Source organism: Lactuca sativa, chromosome 8, assembly GCF_002870075.4.
Source record: "Lactuca sativa cultivar Salinas chromosome 8, Lsat_Salinas_v11, whole genome shotgun sequence".
In the NCBI taxonomy this organism is placed as follows: domain Eukaryota; kingdom Viridiplantae; phylum Streptophyta; class Magnoliopsida; order Asterales; family Asteraceae; genus Lactuca; species Lactuca sativa.
Window position 1 is genome coordinate 8,782,887 of NC_056630.2, and position 25,759 is coordinate 8,808,645.

At 32.2% G+C, this 25,759-nt stretch overlaps 2 protein-coding genes across 12 annotated transcripts; both read right to left on the minus strand.

Moving 5' to 3' along the window:
- Positions 1–1,493: 1,493 nt before the first annotated feature.
- LOC111876892 (uncharacterized) lies at positions 1,494–2,799 on the minus strand. The gene is made up of 3 exons (XM_023873453.2): positions 2,647–2,799; positions 1,950–2,556; positions 1,494–1,861 (listed from the first exon to the last, which is right to left on the minus strand). Exons 1-3 carry the CDS (start codon positions 2,797–2,799, stop codon positions 1,494–1,496), a joined length of 1,128 nt encoding a protein of 375 aa, XP_023729221.2.
- A 9,522-nt stretch (positions 2,800–12,321) lies between these two features.
- On the minus strand, positions 12,322–22,390 carry LOC111876625 (uncharacterized). 11 transcript variants are annotated; one of them, XR_008225969.1, is made up of 5 exons: positions 21,844–22,390; positions 21,679–21,731; positions 21,512–21,560; positions 20,131–20,175; positions 12,322–12,536 (listed from the first exon to the last, which is right to left on the minus strand). XR_008225969.1 is itself a non-coding variant. In XM_023873184.3 (4 exons), exons 2-4 carry the CDS (start codon positions 21,687–21,689, stop codon positions 19,202–19,204), a joined length of 540 nt encoding a protein of 179 aa, XP_023728952.1. In that variant the 5' UTR covers positions 21,690–21,731; positions 21,844–22,390; the 3' UTR covers positions 17,159–19,201. The 11 variants fall into 11 exon arrangements, 1 of the variants encoding a protein (XP_023728952.1); XR_006186470.2 differs by having other exon boundaries at positions 21,657–21,731; XR_008225968.1 differs by lacking the exon at positions 12,322–12,536 and having other exon boundaries at positions 17,159–20,175; positions 21,657–21,731; positions 21,844–21,922; positions 22,089–22,390.
- Between the last annotated feature and the right edge of the window lie 3,369 nt (positions 22,391–25,759).

Sequence of the window (25,759 nt, forward strand, 5' to 3'; positions counted from 1 at the left end):
CAAGATTATGAAAGAATACCGGTAGGTTGGAAAAACTTTTTTTGTATACCCTATTGAATCCACTCATTTTGACAATTGGTATGTTTCAATGAATTAGCTGTCCAATATAAATATAATTCTTTTCAACTTGAATGCAGGGGTAATTATTTGTTGTTAGAGTAGTCATTTCGAAATGACAATACATTATAAATAAAAGAAAGTAGTCAACGTATATAAAATAGTAGTCAAATAATGTGAAAGTGTAGTGAAATTGTCATATAACTTACAATAAAAAAACTATTTGAAATGACAAATCTACTATTCGAAATGACAATACATTACACAGGCTAGAAAGTAGTAGTCAAAATCTATAAAACCATAGTCAAATAATGTCAAAGAGTAGTCAAATTGTCATATAACTTACAAAAAAATATTGTTTGAAATGACAAATCTACTATTCAAAACGACAATACATTATACAAACTAGAAAGTAGTATTCAAAATCTATAAAACCGTAGTCAAATAATGTCAAAGAGTAGTCAAATTGTCATATAACTTACACAAAAATATTGTTTGTAGTTTTGAGCCTATTTTTTTTTACAACTACTTTTTCTTGAACATGTTAATTTTTGTTAAAAAAAAGTATGTGTTGCATTTACATAAATATAACTTAAAAAAAATAAAGTGCATTGTTATATAAGGTAGGGTTTTCTAAAATGGAAATGTTTTTTATTAAAGGAGAATCTCACAACCTATTACATAAGTAAACTGATTTCCATAGATTAGAAAACTGTTTGGGATACAAATTTTGTTCACGATCGATAAAATCCTCTCTAGTTCTAACAACATATGTTAGACTGTCCCGTTCTGCTTAAAGCTTATCAAACTCCGTATTTGCATCTCGAATCCACTTCTTAGCCTCTTTGATTTTTTGTAGTTTCAACAATCCATTTTTTTCAATTATTTGATCTGCTAGGTCGTTTGCACGTTGGTTGAGTTTGCGACTAATTTGAGAGTCTCTTTCGTTAGCTTCTTCAACGGCCTTCATAGCTTGGAAAATGTCGTCAGACATGTTATCTGGCCTTCCGGAATTGGGTTGTTATCGGAACAAACATAACAATCTTCTTCTTCACAATGCCAAACACCGAACTCAGATGAATTCATTCACAAATTTTGAATGTTGCAATGTATCACATTTAAGATGTATGTTAGTTGCATATTAATGGTGTAAGACCAACGTAGAAGTACTGTTTGAAAGGACAATTTTACCGTTCGAAATGACAAAACATTATGCACACTAGTGTAGTATAAACAATATGGTTTTGTAAAATGGAAATGTTCATTACCAACTACAATTTCGCTTACAAACATAAACAATTACGATTTCAAATATTATATGATCACATAGGGATTTAAACCACAATCTTAAGTTACTCCACATCTATTTAAAAAGATTAGTAGTAGCAAATAATAGTCAAATAGGATTACATAGGGATTAAAACGACCATCAATGGCTAAGGTATTTCCCATTTAGATGGAGGGGGGACAATATTCACATTCCTAGTCCGGTATGTAATTCGAAACACATCAGTCCGATAATATATTTGAACCATATCGGTTAATCCCATGTTGTTTGTATAACGTGCTGCACCAATAGCATGACCACATGCTATACCAAGACTATGCCATTTCCCACAAGGACATGTGTGTCGGTTCAGATCCACAACACATCTTCGTTTTAGATCAAAAACTTGGAAAATATCCGAAGGTAACGAAGACGGGATCTCAGGTGGGATTTTAGTTGCTTTCCATCGTAGAGACTTTTGCATCCTCCTTTGAAGAACCATCTCTGTGTAAGAGGTGAATATGGTGCTCAACATCCCTGAAAAGTAAAAGGATAATAAATTATGGATATTTTAGTGGTTCATAAAAAGTTGCTATATTACCTCCCATGACACTGCATTATGCACATGTCTGTTGGATGTACTGAACAATTGCATCAATTAGCGTTACTATCGGTACATTGCATTGAGTAACTGATAACACCAATAGGAATTCTGGAATATTAATGTTTAGTACATTCCAACGTATATTAGGGAAATAGGCCCATGCCCATTTCATATTTCCGATGTTGGCAAGAACTTCATGTGCATCATAACTTAACTTAGAAAATGATTGTTGAAAGTATTGCGTGGTATATGCTTTGCATACACAGAAGAAAAAGTAGTCTAAATTTGTGCTTTGACCAACTCTTAAGCGGAAATAAATCAAAACACTCTTAGAGGAATAACCATGATAAGCATCAAGGAATACTTGACCAATGCAAGAAGAAGTTGTATCGTCCATATTCGTTATGAACGCAACTTCCCTGCCCTCTCCGATAGCATCCTTCAACCTCATAAGGAACCAAGTGCAGGAGTTAACATTATTTGCCACCCCGATACCAAATGCTATTGGTGTAGTGTTGTTGTTTCCATCCATAGCAACTGCTACGAACACTGCATTAAGATACTCTCCTCTAATACGGACACTGCCTATGAAGATGACCGGAAGCATGCATCCTAAAAATGTGTTGATCTATTTCATATTTTGTACAACATAATTATTAGTTTTTAAACTAATATAATGTTTTTAGCACAAAAAATAAACAAATCGATAGTACATTACCACGCATCGAATAGCGACAAAACATAGTTGGAACCGATCTAAAACATTGGTTTTGATGTAAGTGTAACTATGGGGATTTGTACGTTGAATGTTGTGGAGGTAAACATGCAAGTTGGTAAAGCTTTCTTCATGGTCATTGTATGAGAAACTCATCTTTAACGTTGAGGAGTTAAATAGGAAGCTTTGTAAAATATATCGATAAGGATGATTTAAATTACTTCAAAACCTATTTAAAAAAGTGAAGTAGTAGTCAAAACCTATAACACAGTAGTCAAATTACAATCATGTGTCCGAAATTCACTGTTCGATAAGACAACACGTAAAGTAGTAGTCAAATGCTAGTAGACAATACTCAAAAACTATAACACAGTAGTCAAATTACAATCATGTGTCCAAAATGGTTGCAAACCGGACGGTACATGACTTGGTTTTGGAAGATATGGCACTAAAAGTTTGAGAGTTGGTCGTCTTTCATATCGAGCCATTGAAGCAGCGCGTCGAGCTATAATTGGGAAATTCCATCGTACTATGAGCGGACAATTCCGAAAAATGGTAAGATATGGGTAAGAGTTCTCGCAGATCTCCCTATTACCGGGGAACCTACAGAAGTCAGAATGGGAAGAGGAAAATGAAATCCTACGGGTTGGATTGCTCGTGTGTCCACAGGACAAATCCCATTTGAAATGGATCACTGTTCGGTCCGACAACACGTAAAGTAGTAGTTAAATTCTAGTAGACAATAGTCAAAACCTATAACACATTAGTCAATTTACAATCATGTGTCCGAAAATGTAGTCTAATGGCAGTATATAATTGAAGAGATTTAGTTGTCCACACTAATAAAAATTTCATTCTCATAAACCAATGAAAATGGCAAATTGCAGTTGTCGGGCTCAAGGTATTATAAGGACCTCAAGAACTACCAACAACCCTGGATGGTTATTTTACATTTTCCTAAAGAGGTATTTGGGTTATCATCTAATTATTTATATTGTTATTTATGATTGAATATTTACACAATACACATAATGTTTTTGATATTTATTTATTTATCAGTCACCACAGTCTGGGTTTATTTGTTGGGTGAATGAAGCGAAAGACAATAATTTATTGATAATCTCTAACTTAACTCTATCGAAGAAGAAGCTTTAAAGAAAAATACTGCACTTGAAGATAGTGTTACTTTGTAGTTGGATTTTCTTTTTTGGTGTTGTTTTCTATAAGTTGTAAGCTAAATGTCCATTAACTAACTTTATGTACTACTTATTAGTAAGACTATGTAAAATGTAGTAATGTATGTTATTATTTGTAATGGTTTATGTTTCCATGTATGAGAATGTGTTGTGTTATGTTTTCTGTATTGTTTTCTACATGTTGTAATCTATTTTTTTTCTGATTTCGTTCGACTCTACAACACATGTTGTTTACAAATAAAAAAGTCATAAATAGCAGACAGAAACATTGCGTTGAGTAACCGATAAAACTAACATGAATTCTGGAATATCAAATATTTATTTCTTCAGATAGAAATTAGACTTAGGGAAGGGAAGTTCTAACATAGATAAGCTCCCTACCATACATTTTAAGCTACAAAACAAATTTCATTCGTGATTGGAAAATAATTAAAAATAAGGTAGATTCTTCATAACATTCCAAGAATCATCATGAACAACCTCTCTATCGTTAGATTCCAAACGAAATAGCTCCGTAGCCGCTAGTAAAATTGTTTGTTCATCCTCATCCGGACGTGCATTTTCGATCTCGCTATGAATTCTATGAAAGTGCTTCACAAGTCGTTTCACCTGTAACATTTTTAATTTTACATCTTTTTGTGTGCGGTAATAACCTCGACCCATTTCATAATAAAACAAGTGAAAGACGCGACTCCAAAAAGAACCAATACGACATTGTGGGGGACCATGCGAATAAGCTTCTTCTATGATGGTAATCCAAGAACGTATCAAAATGCCTTCTTCTTGGGTGTTCCATGTTCGTGGTACAATAGGATCCATCTTTTATGATACAAACTAATGTCATATTGCAGAATTATTATATATACAATTAAAGAATCTTATAGGTATCTAGTCTACTTTTAGAAATAAATTACTTGACATTAAAACACATCATTGGTTTCTAGTTTACTGTTGGAAATAAATTACTTTACAATACAATACTCATTAAAATACAATTACTTGACATTAGCATAATTAGATTACTAAACATAGGTAAACCGAAAACTCTTACATTTTTTTTAACTAACCACTAATAAAAAACAAAGATAGAGATATATTACCTCAAAATTGTAACATCCCGAGTTCAGGAGTGCAAATTCAGGGTTCAAAGTGTAAATGTGAAAGAGCAACTCGGCGAGTCCATGGGTGGACTCGGCGAGTAGGGTCGCGATTCTGGTCGCGTGTTAAGTGGCCAACTCGGCGAGTCGGCGGCTGGACTCGACGAGTTGCTGCTATGTGGAGAAAACCCTAATTTCGGAGGATGAGCCCTATATAAAGGACATTATACCCTCTCCCCAGCCTCTTTACCCTCTTTTGAAGTCCAGAAAACCCTAGGGAGCGTTTGTGAGTGGTTTGAGAGCATTTGAACCTTGGAGAAGAGATTTTGGAAGAGATCTTGGAGAGTTAAGAGGCTTGGAGCAAGGGGCTTTGCTAGGATTCAGATTTCTCTTCTGTTGGAGTTTCCTTTTGAGGTATTATTTCGTTGCTTGGGCTTTTATTCTTCATTTTGAGGTTTTTGGAAAAGATAGCATGTGGTTTTTTGAGTTGGAGGTTAGATCTGCGGTTGCTACCTCAGATCTGGAATGGAGAAGGTCTAGAGTGCATTAAAGTCCCTGTTCTTGAGTGATTGGTGAAGCCATCTTGTCCCAAACCCTAACCCTAGAGTGTTATATGCTTATATCTATTTGGATTCACGTAAAATTTGCCAATTTACGTGATGGATGGGTTGTAGAAGGGTAGATCTATGGTTTGGATCTTTTGCATGGCCTGGAAAGCTTCTGTATGGATTAAGATCTAGAGGTACTCGGCGAGTCACAAAGGTGTACTCGGCGAGTTGCTTGAAGATGGGCAGGAACTCGGCGAGTTGGAAGAACAACTCGGCAAGTTGGTTGAAGATAGCCTTGGACTCGGCGAGTCTGTTCTTGGACTCGGCGAGTCTGGTCGTGAGGTCCTAACCTTCTTCTGGTTGAGCCGTGAATCGGAGAGTCAAGGGAGGACTCGGTGAGTTGAGTGCGAGGGGACTCAGAGTTGTGGGACTCGGCGAGTCTCGGGGTGACTCGGCGAGTTGAGTCGCGGTTTGGGGAAGTTCTGAGCATGGGGACTCGACGAGTCGACGAGTTGACTTTGACTGGGGACTTTGACTTTGACCAAGAGTTGACCAGTTGACTTCCAGGAGTATTTTGGTTGTTATCGGTGATTATTGGTTTCGGTGATTCAGTGGTGGAGTTCGTGACGCTCGTCGGAGCAGCGTGGACGGTTCTTCAGTCGGCAGTAGTAGGTGAGTCTTCTCACTATACTTTACCTAGAGTGGTAACAGAGTTATGTGATAGAGATATTATATGCTATCTATGTGATGTGTGGCACTGCATTATTTCTATGTGATTTATGCTGTGTGTATATCAGAGTTGGGACCGAAAGGTCCACAGAGCTAGGACCAGAGGGTGTGCAGAGTTAGGGCCCAAGGGCCCATAGAGTTATAGCCTCGAGTGGCTAATATATGTTATATGTGGTATTTTTAGAATTATGTGTCAGTGTATTTGTATGTTGTTTATGTGTTGAGATTTATTGTGATATGTGATTCAGAATTCTTAGAGTTAGGACCTTTGGGTCCATAGAGTTAGGGCCAGAGGGCCCACCGAGAGTTGGGACCGGAGGGTCCCACTGAGACACACTAACCAGAAGGTCAACAGAGTTATAGCCTTGAGTGGCTAATATGTGTTAGAGTGGTATTTTGGGGAACTCACTAAGCCTCGTGCTTACAGTGTTTTGTGTTATGTGTTTCAGGTTTTCTCCGGATCACGGGACGGCACCGGCTCGATTGTACACACCAGAGGAAGCGGTTTGTTTTGAAGATCCTGGTTTATTAATTGATTGAACAAAAGAGTCATGTATTGTAATTTAAACAAAATGAGATTTTTATGAAAAGTGTTAAGGAGAAAAGTAATTTTAAATGAAAATTTTGTTTTGAAAAATTTCGGCGTTACAAAAATTACAAATAAAAGACATACATAGAGATATATTACCTAAAAATTACTTCAACAAACAAGCACATTATTAAAATACTACTCATCTTCTTCCCACATCGGAAACTCATACGGATACTCTTTTTTCATAGCAACGACTTCCTTTTTGTTTTCTCCAAATGGTACTCACGAAGTGCTAATTCACTCTTTAGCTTTCGAACAATTTCTTCACTAGAGCGGATCGAACTCTCGATATATTGGATTTCTTGCCTAGTACTTATAATCCAATTCCTTTTACAGTCAATGCCATACCAATAGTTGTCTAGAAGGTTACGTTGGAAAGCATAATCATCATAAGCCCTTATCCACATCAGATTCTCTTTGTAACAACACTTTTTTCACTTCCTCGTCCATCTTTTTCCCTAATATAGGAAGATCGACGTTGGGAGGGGGATTGGTTGAAACGTTATAGGAAATTGACTCCAAATGAGGCATATTATTGGACATAGATGGCCAATTAAATTTTTCCAGGATCTTTTTCATCTCCTCTGATCTTTCTGTCATTTTCACACTTCAATTTTTTTTATTGTTTCTTTGATTTCTGAACTGAAAACAAATTTACATTAAATATGAAATTAGATAATAGTTAATGGCTAGAAGATAGTAGTCAAAACCTATAAAAAAAAGTAGTCAATCTAATAAATTAGTAGTCAAACACTAATAGACAATAGTCAAAACCTATAAAAAAAATAGTCAAATAACAATCATGTGTCGAATATTTACTGTACGATAAGACTACACATGAAGTAGTAGTCAATGGCTAGTAGTCAGTAGTCAAATTACAATAATGTGTTGGTAGATCATCGTACGATATGACAACACATAATATAGTAGTCAAAGGCTATTTGACACTATTCAAAGCCTATAAAAAAGTAGTTAAATTGTCAATTATATATAGAGACTTATATGTATGCTTTTGAGATTTACAAATTGTATATTACAGGTTATTCTATAACCATCATACACATACAATCATGTCCACCTCTCAAGAAAAATGGTGGTTGATACCACAAGAGAAGCGATTGCAACTGTTAATTAAAGAAGAAGAGATCAAGAACGAGATTAAAGGCATTGAAGAAGATAGGAAAGGGTTGGATAACTTACAAGCCGATATTTGATCTAAGGTGAGGTCGATTCAAGACAAAGAACGCAACATAAAAACTACAAGGGTTTGGGTACGAGATGCAATAGAGTACGCAAACAAAGAAGAGGTTAAAATGGAAAAGATTCTCAAAAACATACAAAAAAATTACGACTAGGTGATTCAAGAAAAAGCAAAATTTCCAACTGATTTTCCAAATATTTAAATTTAATAATTTTTGATTAATCAAGTAGTAAGTTTATGTATTATTTATGAGTTTATCTATGTAATAGGTTTTATATTTGCTTCTTTGTTATGATTAATCTATATAATATGTACTATTCTCTTGCTAGTTTGTTTATGTTTAATAATTAGGGGACATTTTGTTAACATAAACGCAAATAGAACGTTACCAATCGTGATGAAATAGTACACGTTAAATGTCACTAAAAACCTACAAATCAGACTAATTTAAAATCGCCTTTCTAGAAGATCCATAATATATCATGTCCATCCTAGTGCGAAACTGCATAGCAGCAATAACAGGTGTCGTCAATATACCAATCGATCGACCTGAAACAAGCTGCTCCATGTACAACAACATAAATACACCGCACTCTCCAAACATCCTTCTTGTTAGGGCATGTCCGTAACATTCGTAACAACCATGGTTGCTTTCTGAACAGGCAAATCCACGTGGTTCCAATAGCCAATGTCCAGTAGAATGTGGTCCATAAGCTCTTCAAACCGCACAATAGCCAATGTCCAGTAGAATGTTGCTTTCGAAATCCCCCTTTATTTTTCATTCCTTGGATTTCTTCCTCCAAATATTGATGTCTTGCTAGTATTTCTTGTGCGGTTCTTTTGTTAATTCCCACCATATGAGTTCGTTCGGTGGAGTGGATAGATTGGTTGTTTCCACAGGATGGATCAGATGAAGATGCCCCCTACATAAATTATTTGATATATCAATAATAGTTGAAAATTTTTAATATACTAGATTCTACTTTTACCATTTTACTTACATCATTTCTAAAGTTGTAGCTTACAGATGAAGGGACTTCAGACGATTCACACTTCATACTAGTAATATATGACAAATTATGTGGAGCAGAGGACTCGACATCTGACACAATCATCTTTTTTTAGGTTGATGTGCCTCGTCTTGGTCAACATCGTAAACGTCGCAAACTTTTTCCGAAGATAACCTCCTAATATGAAACCACTGCAAGATACGAGGATAGAAATTATTTCGTCGTATCGCAACATTTCCCCGAACTATTGGGAACATCTCCCATATCCATATCTTGTAATAAATATACATTAATGTATAAGTGTTAGCACTAACTAAAATTATCAAAAAAATAAAGACCGAAAAATTTATAAATATATTTTTTTAATTACTTAAATATACCCTCAAAGAAATAACAAAACCTGATAGTGTATACACATACGACTTTGTTGGATGATTGCACATACGATCCTCAATTTTTTTAAACATACCCGACAATCTAGGGTATGTTTTAGACCATAGATAACTCCTCCAACAGAACCTATATTATATGCAAAAGTATTAGTTAAGCGTATAAAAATAGTATTTTATTATAAATATTAAATTGACAAATCTATTCCATCGATCCAGGTTCTCCACCACCCATAGAAATTCCTTGGTGACTTTATCATTGAGCTCTTTTCCAAAAAAAAACCTTGATTGAGAATATATAGCAAAATGGCACGGACACCGTCATGAGCCGATATATCATTGAACCGTTGATTCAAGATAAGGAGCTCTAAACCTTCTACAAGTAAACTAGTGTTCGTGCGATATGGGAAGACTCTTGACCAAAATATATTTTCACTGTATCCGTGTTTATACATAGTTGAAAATTCGATCCTTGATCTGGGACAACGACCCATGTAAAGTCCGGACACAATACAAAACTCCTCGGGCCCAAATGATAATGTACGTCTAGAAAACCTAAAATGTAGACGCTCAATTGCGTCCGTTTCAACAGTAGGTCGCAACATATGCAGTAACAACCCATGAATAAGAAGTTCGTTGTCGGACTGAACTAGTAGTTCCAACAAGTAACCGAAGCTAGTTGTTGAAAAAATTTCTCACACTGGTCCGTTCAATCCACTCAAAACTTCATGTAACTTATGACATGAAGCTCTGACAGATATGTTACACATCATTTTTTTGTTTGGAAGCTACAAAATTAAATAAACATTAAGGTTAAATAAGGTTTTATAAAAGAAAAATAGTGTTAAAGAAGTAGAGAAATCACACAATATAACACTTAATCATTTCATATATTCTATTTACTTTGTATAAAATACCAAAGAAAATTAATTGACAACATTTTTTGTATTTTCTATACTAATAGTATAACATTGTACTTTGATAATGGTGTGACAATAACATATTTTATAACAAACCTGAAACTACAATACACAATGTTATTTTATCAATACATTATACTTCAAAATATTTACCCATTATAAATATAGAAAATTCTTCAAATGGATAGTACATTGCTATTGTATGCTATAATCGAGACATAGAAAATAACATACTTTATCACAAAATGGAAACATGAAATCATAACATATATACAATCGTTAAAATTCCGTAGAAACATTTCTTTTTGAAGAAAAATGAAAAAAAAAATATAAAACCTACGGTTTTAGGAAACCTACGGTTTCATTTTTTTTTCTAAAAAAAATCACGAAATCGACAATATATACAAGTGTTATAAACTTTTTTTAGTAAAAAACCCGAAAAAAAAACAGTTTCACAATTTTTTTTTTGAGTTTTATGAAAAAAAATCATGAAATAATAACATATATACAATTCCTTACATGTTGCATCAAATTTTAAAAAAAAAACGAAAAAAAAATTTCCTGCAATTCATACGAAACCGTAGGTGTACAAGTCGACACTGCACAATTTGTGCATTGCACACTTGTACACCGTATGAAACCTGTGGGGTTTTTTTCGGTTTTTTTGAAATAAAACTTGACCCCATATACAAAAACTACTCCTAATCAAGAACACGATAAAATTTTGATGAAAAGTAAACAAACCTCGTTGTTCTTTGGGTGCTCCATTAAGAGAAAAAAAATAGGCAAACCAACAAAACAATAGTGAAAAATGCCTTAATCTGAAAAATTAAATATTATATACTTTGGGCTAATGGGCCACGAGAAATTAAACGGGTCGTGAAACAGTAGTCTATTACCACAAAATAGTAGACTTCAAGCGTTGACCGTAGTCAACTGTGTCCAAACTATACTGTTTCGTGGGCTAGTTTTGGCTAATGTGTTTTTTTGGTTATTTTTGGATAAGTAATTAAGGATTTTGGCTAGATTTGTATTTTCCCCTATTTTATAAGGAAATAAGACAAAATTGCAAAAATGGTCCCTATGGTTGGCAAATTTATGTGCTTTTGGTCCAAAACGAAATGTTGCTACACCATTGGTCCAAAATTGGATCTTTCTATTGTTTTTGGTCCCTCACTAACTTCCGTCTATATGTGTCGTTACATGCAATAAAAACGAGGGTATTTTCTTCTTTCTAACTATAGGGACCATTTTTGCATCCTTATTCAAAATAAAAGCAGGAGCTAGTTACCTCACTCTTCCATCTTCAACATTCACGCACTTCATATTCTCCCCTATTCATCCTTTGTGTTCGCAACTTCTTAGACATTAATAATCAAAATGGTGATGTGTTTCTGTGGCAGGGTTGTGGTGGTTCGTACCTTTGGGACATCAACAAACCCTAGTCTGATGTTTCTTTCCTGCCCTCAACATCACCCCCCATGTTTATCTTCTTATTTATTTATTTATTTATAAATCTTGAAGGGTTGCAGATGCAGATTCTTAGGATGGATTCATCCTCAAATGTGTGCAAGATCTATCTTGATAATACCCGAGTTATTGAGAAATATCAACACTGTAAACTATCAAGTGGCAAAACTGAAGATGTGTTTGTTTGCAAGTTGGGTACTATTTATGGTGGCTTGGGTGTTTTTCATTTAGGGTTTAGGAATTAGGGACCCCTATAGTTGCATGAAATTTTGGGTGTTTTGGATTATGATATTGTAACAGGGGAATGTGGCAGTTTTTTGCTATTTGATATTGTAATATCGATTTAGGGTTATTTTGGAAAACTTCATAAATGTGTACCCTTTTGATGGTTGTAATGACAATGTAATATAGTTATCACCTAATGTTAATGTGTATTTGTTGTTTCATTTGTTGTTTCAGAACAAACTCATCAAAGCCTCTAAATGTGGTAAACCATTAGAAATACACCATAAATATCATTCTTTAACAATCACAAAGGTTGACATTAAATTCATGACCAAAAGGGCTAAAGGACCAAAATAAAACCATGACAACAAAGTAGTTCTAAACCATTACATCCAAATGCACAAAGTAGTCTTAAACCAAAATATAAGTTTTTAAACAAAACACACTAACTCCTTCCTTGACTGCCACCTTCATTCCTTCATTGACTGCTTCCTGCATTCCCTCCTTAACTGCTTCCTGCATTACCAGGGTTGCTTGAGGGTCGAAATCACAGAAGGAGGCTAGATAAGAAGAGGATATGAGTCCATAAGGATGCTTAAATATGAGCCAAAACCCTAAAATTAGGTTTTGCATGCTTTCCATGTACGCCCTGTGTACGAAGTGTATACCCAATGTACTAAGGTGTGCCTTAGTACGCTTAGTTTACACACGTAGGCACAACGTACTCTTCCAGTCCCAAATTTTACCAAAATGCCACTATGGGCCCTTTTGCACTCTTTCTTACACTTAGGGACCAAAATGCAATATTATTCTATTATAGGAACAAACTTAGAAGTACCTCATCATCGGAATGTTATAAAATTTGATAAAAGATTAGAACTTTTCAAAATTATCTATATGTTTGACACCCAAGTTTTTCCAATTAAATCAAAAGTTCAAAACCCCATGTCAAATTACATCCTCAATTGTTTAGACTTTTCAATTACTTTCAAAATATGAAGAAAATTGATAAAAAAAATTTGAACTTTTTATAATTATTTATAAGTTTAGAACCCAAGCTTTTCCTATTAAATCAGAAATTCAAAACCCCATGTCAAATTACATGCTTAATTGTCTTGCACTTTTCAATTAGCTTCAAAAGGTGGAGAAATTGATAAAAGATTGGAACTTTTTATAATTATTTATAAGTTTAGAACCCAAGCTTTTCCTATTAAATCAGAAATTCAAAACCTCATCTCAAATTATATCCTCAATTGTATGGACTTTTCAATTAGCTTCAAAAGGTGAAGAAAATTGATAAAAGATTGTAACTATTTAAAATTATTTAAAAGTTTAAAACCAAAGCTTTCCATCTTAAATCAGAAGTTCATAACCCCATATCAAATTACATCCTCAATTGTCTAGACTTTTTAATTAGCTTCAAAAGGTGAAGAATATTGATAAAAGATTGGAACTTTTTAAAATTATTTATAAGTTTAGAACCCCAAGTTTTTCCTATTAAATCAGAACTTCATAACTCCATCTAAAATTACATCCTCAAAAGTCTAAACTTTTCAATTAGCTTCAAAAGGTGGAGAAAATTGATTAAAAGATTGGAACTTTTTTAAATTATTTATAAGTTTAGAACCCCAAACTTTTTCCAATTAAATTAGAAGTTCAAAACCCCATGTCAAATTGCATCCTCAATTGTCTATACTTTTCAATTAGCTTCAAAATATGAAGAAAATTGATATAAGATTGGAACTTGTTAAAACTATTTATAAGTTTAGAACCCAATATTTCCCTATAAAATCAGAAGTTAAAAACCCCATCTCAAATTACATCCTCAACAGTTTAGACTTTTCAGTTAGCTTCAAAAGGTGAAGAAAATAGATAAAAGATTGGAACTTTTTAAAATTATTTATAAGTTTAGAACCCCAAGCTTTTTCCTATTAAATCAGAAGTTCAAAACCTCATGTCAAATTACATCCTCAATTGTTTAGACATTTCAATTAGGTTCAAAACATGAAGAAAAATAATAAAAGATTGGAACTTTTTTAAATTATTTATAATTTTAGAACCCAAGGTTTTCCTATTAAATCAGAAGTTCAAAAACAGATCTCAAATTACATCCTCAATTGTCTAGACTTTTCAAATAGCTTCAAAAGGTGAATAAAAATGATAAAAGATTGAAACTTTTTTATTAGTTTAGAACCCAAGTTTTTCTTAAATCAGATGTTCAGAACCCCCATAACAAACTACAACTTATTTGTCTAGACTTTTCAATTAGCTTCAAAAGTTGTAGAAAACTGATAAAAGATTGGAACTTTTCAAAAGTAGTTTGAAGTTTAGAAGTCAAGTTTTTCCTATTAAATCAGAAGTTTAGAACCCCATCTCAAATTACATCCTCATTTGTCTAGACTTTTCAATTAGCTACAAAAGTCAAAGAAAATTGATAAAAGATTGGAACTTTTTTAATTTTTTAAAAGTTTAGAACTCAAGCTTTTCTTATTAAATCAGAAGTTCATAACCTCATCTCAAAATACATCATCAATTGTCTAGGCTTTTAATTAGCTTCAAAAGGAGAAGAAAATGTACTAAAGATTGGAATTTTTCAAAATTATTTGTAAGTTAAGAACCCAAGCTTTCCCTATTAAATTATAAGTTTAAAACCCCATCTCAAATTACATACTCAATTGTCTAGGTTTGTCGATTGGCTTCAAAAGGTGAAGAAAATTGATAAAATATTGGAACATTTTAGAATTATTTATAAGTTTAGAACCCAAACTTTTCCTATCAAATCAGAAGTTTAGAAACCCATCTCAAATTACATCCTCAATTGTATTGACTTTTTAGTTAGCTTCAAAAGATGAAGAAAATTGATAAATGCTTGGAACTTTTTAAAATTATTTATAAGTTTGGAACCCAAGCTTATCCTTTTAAATCAAAAGTTCAAAACCCCATCTTAAATTACATCCTCAATTATCTAGACTTTTCAATTAGTTTCAAAAGGTGAAGAAAATTCATTAATGATTGGAACTTTTTAAAATTATTTTTAAGTTTAGAACCCAAGCTTTTCCTATTAAATCAGAAGTTCAGAACCCCATCTCAAATTACACCTTATTTGTCTAGACTTTTCAATTAGCTTCAAAAGGTGAAGAAAATTGATAAAGATTGAAATTTTTCAACATTACTTATAAGTTTAGAACCCAAGTTTTTCCTATTAAATCAAAATTCAGAACCCCATCTCAAATTATATCCTCATTTGTCTAGACTTTTCAATTAGCTTTAAAAGGCGAAGAAAATTGATAAAAGGTTATAACATTTTAAAATAATTTATAAGTTTAGAACTCAAGCTTTTCCTATTAAATCGGAATTTCATAACCTTATCTCATAATACATCCTTAATAGTCTAGACGTTTCAATTTGCTTCAAAAGGTGAAGAAAATTGATTAAAATATTGGAACTTTTCAAAATTATTTATATGTTATGAACCCAAGCTTTCCCTATCAAACCTGAAGTTCAGAACACCATTTTAAATTACATCCTCAATTGTCCAAACTTTTCAATTAGCTTCAAAAGGTGAAGAAAATTGATTAAAGATTAGAACTTTTAAAAAATATTTATAAGTTTAGAACCTCGCGCTTTTCTTATTAAATCAGAAGTTCAGAACATTGTCTCAAATTACATTTACAATTGTCTAGACTTTTCAATTAACTTCAATAGGTGAAGAAAATTGATAAAAGATTGGAACTTTTTAAAATTATTTATAAGTTTAGAACCCATAGTTTTTCCTTTTAAATCAGAAGTTCAAAACCCCATCTCAAGTTACAACCTCAATTGTCTAGACTTTTAGATTAGCTTCAAATAGTGAAGAAAATTCATTAAAGATTGGAAAATTTTAAAATTATTTATAAGTTTAGAACTCCAAGCTTTTCCTATTAAATCAAAAGTTCAGAACCTCATCTCAAATTACATCCTCAATTGTCTAACACTTTTCAATTAGCTTCAAAAGGTGAAGAAAAAATTGATAAAAGATTGGAACTTCTCAAAATTATTTATAAGCTTAGAACCCAAGTTTGTCCTATTAAATCATATTAAATCAAAAGTTTAGAACCTCATCTCAAATTACATCCTCATTTGTCTAGACTTTTCAATTAGCTACAAAAAGCGAAGAAAAATGATAAAATATTTGAACTTTTTAAAATTATTTAAAAGTTTAGAACTCAAGCTTTTCCTATTAAATCAGAAGTTCATAACCTCATCTCAAAATACATCCTCAATTGTGGCTTTTAATTAGCTTCAAAAGGTGAGTTGTAGAGAGAGTAGGTGTGTTCTAGATGAGAGGGAAGTCATGGTGCAGGCCAGTAACTAGTAGATAGATGGTAGCCGTAAGAGGTGAAAACTGGCGGTGATTGGGCTGACATAATCTAGCAATAAGGGCGACGTCGGTGGATTTCCCACCGTTAAGTTGAATCAGATGGATGCATATCCACCTCCAAGTCTGGCTCCATGAACGAAAGTTATGGTGGCATAGTGGAGAGGTGCTAGATGTCACCTAAGTTTAGTTTCTAGAGGTCTCAACGAAAGGAAGGAGGAGAGGAACAATGGAGAGAACCAAAGGTGAGTATGGTGTTTTAATCTGTGTAAAAGTAGGTCGCTAATTTTTTTTTCCTTTTTTAAAAATTAAAATAGTGTTAAATAATTATAAAAATGTAACAAATAAAAAAGGGCATAACCACCTTTTCAAGTTTATAAATTTCATGATTTTAGACATTTTATGCAAGGAATTTTTTTAAACCCTATCCATAGTTTTTACTTTTTACAAAACCATAGGAATTCAGGAACCAATTTTACAATTTTGTCTTAATACTTAATAATACACTCTTTATTTTATTTTTTAGTATCATTCTATCAATTGGTTTGGGGACCAATTTATATCTATTAGCTATATTTTTTTAGCAAGGTTGGACTTCATATTATCGAACTAGCTTAACATTTTTACTATCCTTCCATACATTATATTTTGTTCGAATATACATTAAGCCCGCCATCTTGAAGTCCAATTCCTTTAAAACACATAAACATATATTGAAAAGAGCTAATTAAATGAACTAAGGAGCAAAATGGTCAAAAGGCATTCACCTCCAAATGCATCATCGCAAGCACACGCGCAAAATTCTTAAAATCCCTCCCAGGATACGCTCAATTTTTCCCTTTATGCTCTTTTATTTTATTTATTAAAAAAATGATTGAGAGGTAAACAATAAATTTGCAATTTTGACCTAATTCGTTCGTTGAGTTGTTTGTTTCCTGCCTATCTCTCACTTTGTCAATTTTGAATTCCACATTGCACTCATGTTTCAATGATGACTAACTTTTGCTTCTCTATCATTCAATCCACATATTAGTGAAGCAGTCTTTGATTTTTTTCGTTTACATCAATTCGCAAATTTTAAACTCCACATTACAATCACATTTCAATTTAATGATTATTAATTATGATGACGAATTTCTCCTTCTTCAGTCCACATATTAGTGAAGTTGTCTCTGATTTTCAATTTCATAGGTTCGTTTACATCAAATCGCAAATTCTGAACTCCACATTAAAATCACGTTTCAATTTAACAAATATGTTGACGAGTTTCTCCTTCTCTATTATTCAATCCACAAATTAGTGAAGTTTAACAAATATGTTGACGAGTTTCTCTTTCTCTATTATTCAGTCCGCAAATTATTGAAGCTGTATCTGAATTCCAACTTCACAGGTTCGTTTCCATCTATTCACACATCAATTCTTTATGAACATTTCAATGTATTTCTCAATGTGTTTCATCCTGATAACTTGTAGAATCTTGTTCCGGTCTAGCCTTTCATGGGAATTGTTGACTGGTAATTCATAGGAATCCACAACATTCCCCAAGGGACCAAGATATTTCTGCATCAACTCGGTGCAATCATTCATAATAAACAAACACCCTTCTCACGTACGACTTGATATTGTTCATCTTTTTGCATGTGTCAAAAGGATCAAACATAGATCTCTTTAGAATAACTAACTTCCCCTCATTGCAATATCCATGAATCAAAGGATTGTAAGTAATTGAATTAGGCTTCACATTTATTGAGATAAGCCCATTGAGTAACGCTCTAGCTACAATGGTCTTTTTAAGCTTACACAAGATTTGAATTAATATATTGTACATTCCAAGGGTTATAGGAACTTCATGCTTCTTCATCATTTCGAGCACTTTCCCAACTCCTTCAAAATTTTCTTCTTTGTAAAACCTAATACAACCATCACGTAACAACCACAAACTACCATCATGTACATCTGCATCAATTTTTCAAGGACTTTAGTAGCAATTACTCTCGCAGTTTCTTGTAGTGTAATAGCTACATCAGGAGTAGCCTTGGAACGAACCTACCTGGTTAGAGAAAAATATTCAACCAAGCAGTTGACCAAACAAGATTAGATAGTTTAAGAAAACTAGCTTGTGGGTTTTGCATCCATGTCAGAGCTTTAATCCACATTGCACAAACATAAACACATTCACCTGACACCACTTCCATCAATGGTGCCAATGGACTTGATATCGTACTATTGTTACCTTCATGTTGAGACTTATGTTCTTTCTGATCAACATTTTCATCAATTGTATTAACATCTTCTCCTTCATTAATATTGCCATGTAAACTCAAAGGAAAAGCAACATGACTTTTCCCAATCTCTTTGTCTTTCTTTGAACCTTGAAGTTTAGCACGATGACATTTTGTTCCTGCTATTTCGTTTTTTTCTCTTAGAGATAGATCACCATCTTGTAGCTCCTCGGTAGGAAACGGTGAAATTGACAAGGGTGGGGTTGATGTGTACGTGAGAATTGGTGAAATCACCTCCGAAGGTGAGGCTAAATTTGTTATCGATGCTTTAATTTCTCTTGGGCTATTCATTTGATCGATCTTAATGGAAATGTCAAAGTTAATGGTTTGATTTAATTTTTGTTGACCCAACGATTTGATTTCGGCCCAATTGTCGCTTTTAAGCCTATTTTGACAAAACCTTAAAAATGTTTCTTCCCGTTTATTCTCCCGTCCATCATTTGACGGATCTATTATCTCCCTGATACCTATTGGTGCTCCGACTGCCTTCCGCCATGGGAGACCGACCACCATGGCTTTGCTGCGAATATTAAGGATCTGAATCATCGGATGATTAGAGATTTTAGTTCTTCCCAATCTCTAATTGGTCGACGATGGTGTTCTTCGTCACACCAGCGAGCAACGAAGCCCTCTAGTGCAGCCACTGCAACCTCCAGTTTTTCTTGTTCTGATAATTGATAATCTACAAATTGTCTCTCTGCCTCAAGAACCCAACCATTGGAACTATTTCCATAAAATAGTGGTATCTCCAGCTTCTTGATTCTCCAGTTGGTTCCTCTGTGGTATCCACGTGGTGGCGGCATTGTGTATCTGCTTCCTTGCCCGACTCCTTTATCCTTTCCAAATGTAGAGAACAACTCTTTATTCCCTGTAGTCATCTCTTCCATTTTCTTTGTGAAGAGTGACCCTTGAATTTGAATCTGTTGTTGTAGTTCAACACACACTTCTTTGAATCCTTCTTCTGCCATATCTACGCTCTGAACAGCTCTTGGATCTATTGCTCTAATACCGATTGTTATGAACTAGATTTTAAGAACCGATTCAATAACACATAAACAATCGAGGATTCTAATATTGATTGAAAAACATGTGATAATACCAAATGATTACAAGAATGGAGATAGTTTAGCTGATTCGAGATAGCCAATCTCCTAATAAGAATGAATTCCAATTTTCACGCAAAAGATAGATCCTTACTCCGTGCTCACTACCCTCTTCTTATACCATCTGACATAACAACTAAATACTATAAAATGCCTAAAATGCCCCTCCCATTAATAAGACACTCTTTAACTTGTTGATTTCCCATATTACCCCTAACTAACTTATTTGCCTAATATCAGAGGTATAACAGTATGATGCTATTTCCTGCTTAGCATTTAGAAAGCAAAAAATAGCATCCTACTTTTATGGAGCATGTAATTTAACACGGTGTTCAAAAAGCTGAAAATAAGGAAGAAGGAACATGTACCTATTTGTTTTTTATTAGACATTTTGGTGGTTGAAAATCGGGATGCTGTAATACGTAAAAAAAATGATGTTATAATAGGCAAAAAAAAAGATGTTGTTATAGGCAAAAAGTGAATTGAAGATGCTGTATAATTAGATGAAATTAGGATGCTATTAATTGAATATAAGGGTAAGATTCTCTAACTGAATATGAGGGAAATCAGGATGCTCTAACAAATTAGTAAAAGTGAAATGGTATATCCTGCATTAATTGAATATAAGGGTAAGATGCTCTAACTAAATGTATTTTCATACATATTAATATTATGCTTTAATAAGAAAAAGTCTGAAAAAAATGATAAGATGATGCAATAAAACACAAATAAATGAAAGTATGTGGTCAATTAGATGATTATCCAAAGTAATATACTCTAAAAAATCTAACTGGTTATAGAATCATAATTTGATCTCACCCCTACTTATGATGTGTGATCAGGATGCCTCCAACGGATTGGGACAGACGATTGGAAGAAATTTTAGCTGTTGTGAATCCATTTGGTTTCTTGACTACAAACTGGAACATAGCTTTTTCTTATGAATGAACATGAAATTCCTATCGATAAATTTTGTTTAGCAGTTAGCATCTTTAGGAACAAAATTATTACCAAGGGGGTAATAATAAAGTTGCTTGAAAGAGCCAAACCAGAGTTTTTTACATCCGAAGAAGAGTGCAATCCCAAGTCTTTATAGGATCTATTTCCAAAAATTCTAAATAACAATATGTGTATTGCATCTATTTCCAAAAATTCTATTTTTATTCCATATTACTTTTATTTTTTATAAGAACTTTGTTATCATCCTGATTAACATTTATATTTATTTTGCACATGCGTTAGTAAAGCAAGAAGATACCAACCCAAAAACAATCTGACAAAGTTCATCCTCTTGTCTAAAATCTATTAAATAATTCAAACACAGCTAAAGATATGTAAGACAACTTCATTTTTCAAATCTTTGTTAGAATTATATGAAAAATATGGAGCAAATCATGTTGGAGTAGATATGGTAAAATCATAGTTATTGACTTCATAATGTTCAAGTACCATTTAATAATTGCAAAAGGTGTATGTCATGGTGAATATGATCAGTCAAGGGATGAAGATTTAGACATAACTCAACGATATGATTTGTGTTCATGCTTGTGAAAACTTAAATCGTGCCTTTCTGTCACCAACCAAGCATCTATATCCAAAAAGGCATGTATTATAATAAAAATATGAATTAACTGAATGAAGGACATAGGTCATAAATGAATAAAAACTAACTCTAGTCATTCCAACATAACAAATGGGTCATATATGGATGTATCAAGAAGGTATGTAATAATAAAGCACATGAGATACCTGAAGCAATTCTTTTAAGCCTGTTTGTTTAGGTTGACCCTCAAGAAAGCTGCCAAAATAATAAAACATGAAAATTCAAAAGTAAATCAACGTCTCTTTCAATTTCAAGAAATTGAAAGAACAAAAGTAACAAATTAATACCCACTTGAAGAAACAGGTGATATTACCAGTCTTTCATTTATCAGTGACAAGTATATTTGTACGTTTTTGGTTCTTCGGACTGCATTACAGCATGTATTTCATTGATAAAAAAAGACATTTTTTTTCAAGAAATTGAATAAGAGTAAACCACATAAACAACTACTCAGCAAGAATTACACAAATATAATTACCTTTGCATTTGATATATTTAAGAGCCTTTCTATGTGCAAGCTTGACAATGTCGTTCTATCTAAGAGCCTCATTGCTGACCTAATTCACAAAAGTAAAGTGACTACCAGGTTAAAAATAATACGATACTACAATTGAATCCAAACCTCAATTCATGAACAACTTTGAATAAAGAAACAAAAAATTACAGCTTTTATTTCTTAGATAATCAGAAAGAAAGAAGAAAGAAGGGATCCAGTGGCGGAACCTTAAAGGGGATTGCAAGGAAAATCTACAAAGATATAAATTCAAATCTTCAAATCAAATCCAAATATAAAAATTTTAAAACCCATACGAATCTCTATGAAAAACACCAATTTTTTAAGAAAACAAATCTCAAAAAAATTAAAAATTAAAACTCAGAAACCCTAGTGTCCGTTGACATTCATTGGTTGGCCGGATTATGTGTTTATGTATTTATGTACTACGTATTTATATGTATTTGGATGTATTTATGTATTTTTTAAAGGTTTGTATATGGATGTTTATATATTTTATGTATTTTAACTATATAAATATAATTTTTTACATATTTATATGTATTTTTTAGTATTTAAATATTTTTTATGTGTTGTTTTTATGTATTACGTATTTATATGTATTTTTACGATTTTTGTGTTTTTTAAAGTTTTTTATATGGATGTTTATGTACTTTTATGTATTTTAAATGTAAAAGAGTACTTTTTTATGTACTTATATGTATTTTTATAATTTTTTATGTATTTTTATGTGTTATTTTTTGTGTATCACGTATTTATATGTATTTATGTATTTTTTAAAGTTTATATATATATATATATATATATATATATATATATATATATATATATATATATGATTACGTATTTTAAATTTATAAATGTATTTTTACGTATTTTTTAGTATTTTATATATTTTTATGTGTTATTTTTTTATTTATTATTTTTATATGTTTTTATATATTTTTATGTACATATAAATACATAAATACATATTAATACTTAATAAATAAAAGAATAACACATAAAAATTACGTTTATACAATTACAATACAAAACAATAAGAATCTATATAAAAAACTTAATATATATATATATATATATATATATATATATATACGTAAAAATTCATATAAATACGTAATACATAAAAAATAAAATATAAAAATACGTAAAAAATATTTAAGATAATTAAAAGTACAAATAAATATGTAAAAAAAACATTTATACATTTAAAATACATAAAAACACAAAAACATCAATATAAAAAACTTTAAAAAATACATAAATACATAAAATTACATATAAATACGTAATGCTTAAAAATAATAAATACATAAAAAATATTTAAAATACTTAAAGTACATATAAATATGTAAAAAATATATTTATACATTTAAAATACATAAAACCACATAAACATCCATATAAAAAACTTTAAAAAATACATAAATATGTAAAAATACATATAAATATGTAATAAATAAAAAATAACACATAAAAATACATAAAAGTATGTAAAATACTACTTAAATGCACATATAAATACATGAAAAAAATACGTTTATACATTTAAAATACATAAACATATACATATAAAACCTTAAAAAAATATGTAAATACATATAAATACAAAAAAAATACGGTTATATATTATATACGAGTTTTGACGAAATTTGCATAAAAGTCTCATTATTTTGCAAAAGTTAACGATTTAATCTCATGACCTGCTGAACATGTCAAAAGGGCTAAAGTGAATAAATTAGCCGGTTTTTAGGCTTTTTCTAGTCAAAAAAGTTAAATAGTCGGGACTTTTATGTTCAAAAAAATAAATTTATGATTTTATTAAAAAAAAATTCTCAAAATATTAGGATTTTTCTATAAATTTCCCTTTTTATATTTCAATATAAGGATTTTTTTATATTGAAAGACCTTTAAATGTATCTATTAGAAACTAGTAACATGTGTGAATTTATGGTTTCGTTTTGAAATTCTGATTTCGGCTCCGTTGTTTAGAATGTTTGTGTTCCGTCCCGGGGGACCAATACAATTAAGAAGGAGATTTACCTGAAATTATAGGAGAATAAATGTTCCAATCGAAAAGTTGTAAATAAATTTTTGCTTTTGGGTGCCCGAGGGACAAAATCAACTTGATTTTTCTATTCATATAATGAAAGAAAGAGGGAGACAAGGAAGATATGGCATCAATAGTGGTGTTAGTCGTGAAGGGATGGAGAAGTGAGAGATTTTAAGGGTGGTTCTGGTGGTTGGATTTTAGAGAGACACGAGAGAAATGAGATATTTGAGAGAAAAATCTTTGTTTAAGGCGCGATAGTCTATACAAAATCGCTATGTGCCATTCTGCTTCTTAACCAACAATGCAAGACTTGGAAAAAAAAAGCTAATTGATGATTAAATAATGTCTGCTACAAGCCTTTCCTGAATTAGCTTGTTTATCTCATCTTTTTGAAATTTTGGGCATCGATATGGTCTCACTCTCACTTGATTTATCCCTTCTTGAAGTTTAATGGCAAACGTTTTTTGGGGAGGTGACGAGGAAACAAAGAAAATGGCATTGATTAAGAGGAACCTTGTTATGACGTCCTTGATAAGGATGGTTTGGGTGTTGGAAACCTCAAGGCGTTTAATTAAGCATTGTTGTTGAAATGGATACAAAGATAAGTAAATAGTCAAAGATGTGATGTGAGTGAAAGTCATCAAAGCCATACATGGTGATGCGGTGGGTCTCGATTTCAATGGGTGTAAGATGAAAGGTACGTGAGAAAAATTTGTGGGATATACAAATCATTTGCATGACGAGAATATGATACTGAAAGATACATTAAAACTTAAAAGTGAGCAAAGGTGATAAAGCAAGATTTTGGTTTGACATATGCTTGGGAGCTCAACCGTTAAAACAATGATACAATTGTTTATTCTTGCTAAAAATGCAAGAAGAGATTAAGAGAGTGTTTGGTTGTGACATCCCCAAATTCACAGTCATTTTAAAAAATTTTATTTATGCTTATTTAAAAATCAGAATATCCTTTTTGAAAAGTAGTATTGCGAAATTTTTTCCCAAAAAAACATGATAATAGTATTATCAAAGCATTTCCTAAGAAATGTATTTTATTTATATTAAAACATTGGGATGTCATCGTCAATACATAAACATAAGCATAAACAGACCTTATATTCATTTACACTAATGATTTACATCTCCATTAATCTCTCAGTGTAATGTGTCTTCGTATCGATACTTGTGATATAAATAAACTGAGTGGGTCAGGTTGGGAAACATGGTGAGTACATATGGTTTTCAACCCACAATAATATAATTATTATGTTTAATCATCAAATAATTAACCCAACTTCACATCCTCATTATCTTCTTTATTCTTAAGGATCTACCCTAAGAATCATCTATCATTCATTCATTCATTCATTCCTAAGGATTGTCCTAAGGAATAAGCACGAAGTCCATCACTGCTAGGGTTTATCTAATGGGCACTAAGTCCATAGCTGCTGATGTTAGTTATTAGGCACTAAGTCCATATCTGTCAATATTCATCTATAGGGCACTAAATCCATAGCTTCCAACGTCCATTCATAAGGCACTAAGTCCATGAATATCAGGGTTTTTAGTGTATGTATGGTGAATACATAGTTCAAAAACACCTACAAGTTGCGAGTCTACTAGTGTTCCATTGGACTGTCTAGAATAGTCAGTGGTCGTCATTTATACTCTGCTAGATGACTGGATCAACTTCAAAGTCAAGGCTTCTTATCATTTTACACCCCTCAACATCTATATCATCTTTTATCTCTCATCTTTTATACCATCTTTCAGCTACCCATCTTTACCCAATATATTTATAGGTATAAAAATACATATACAATT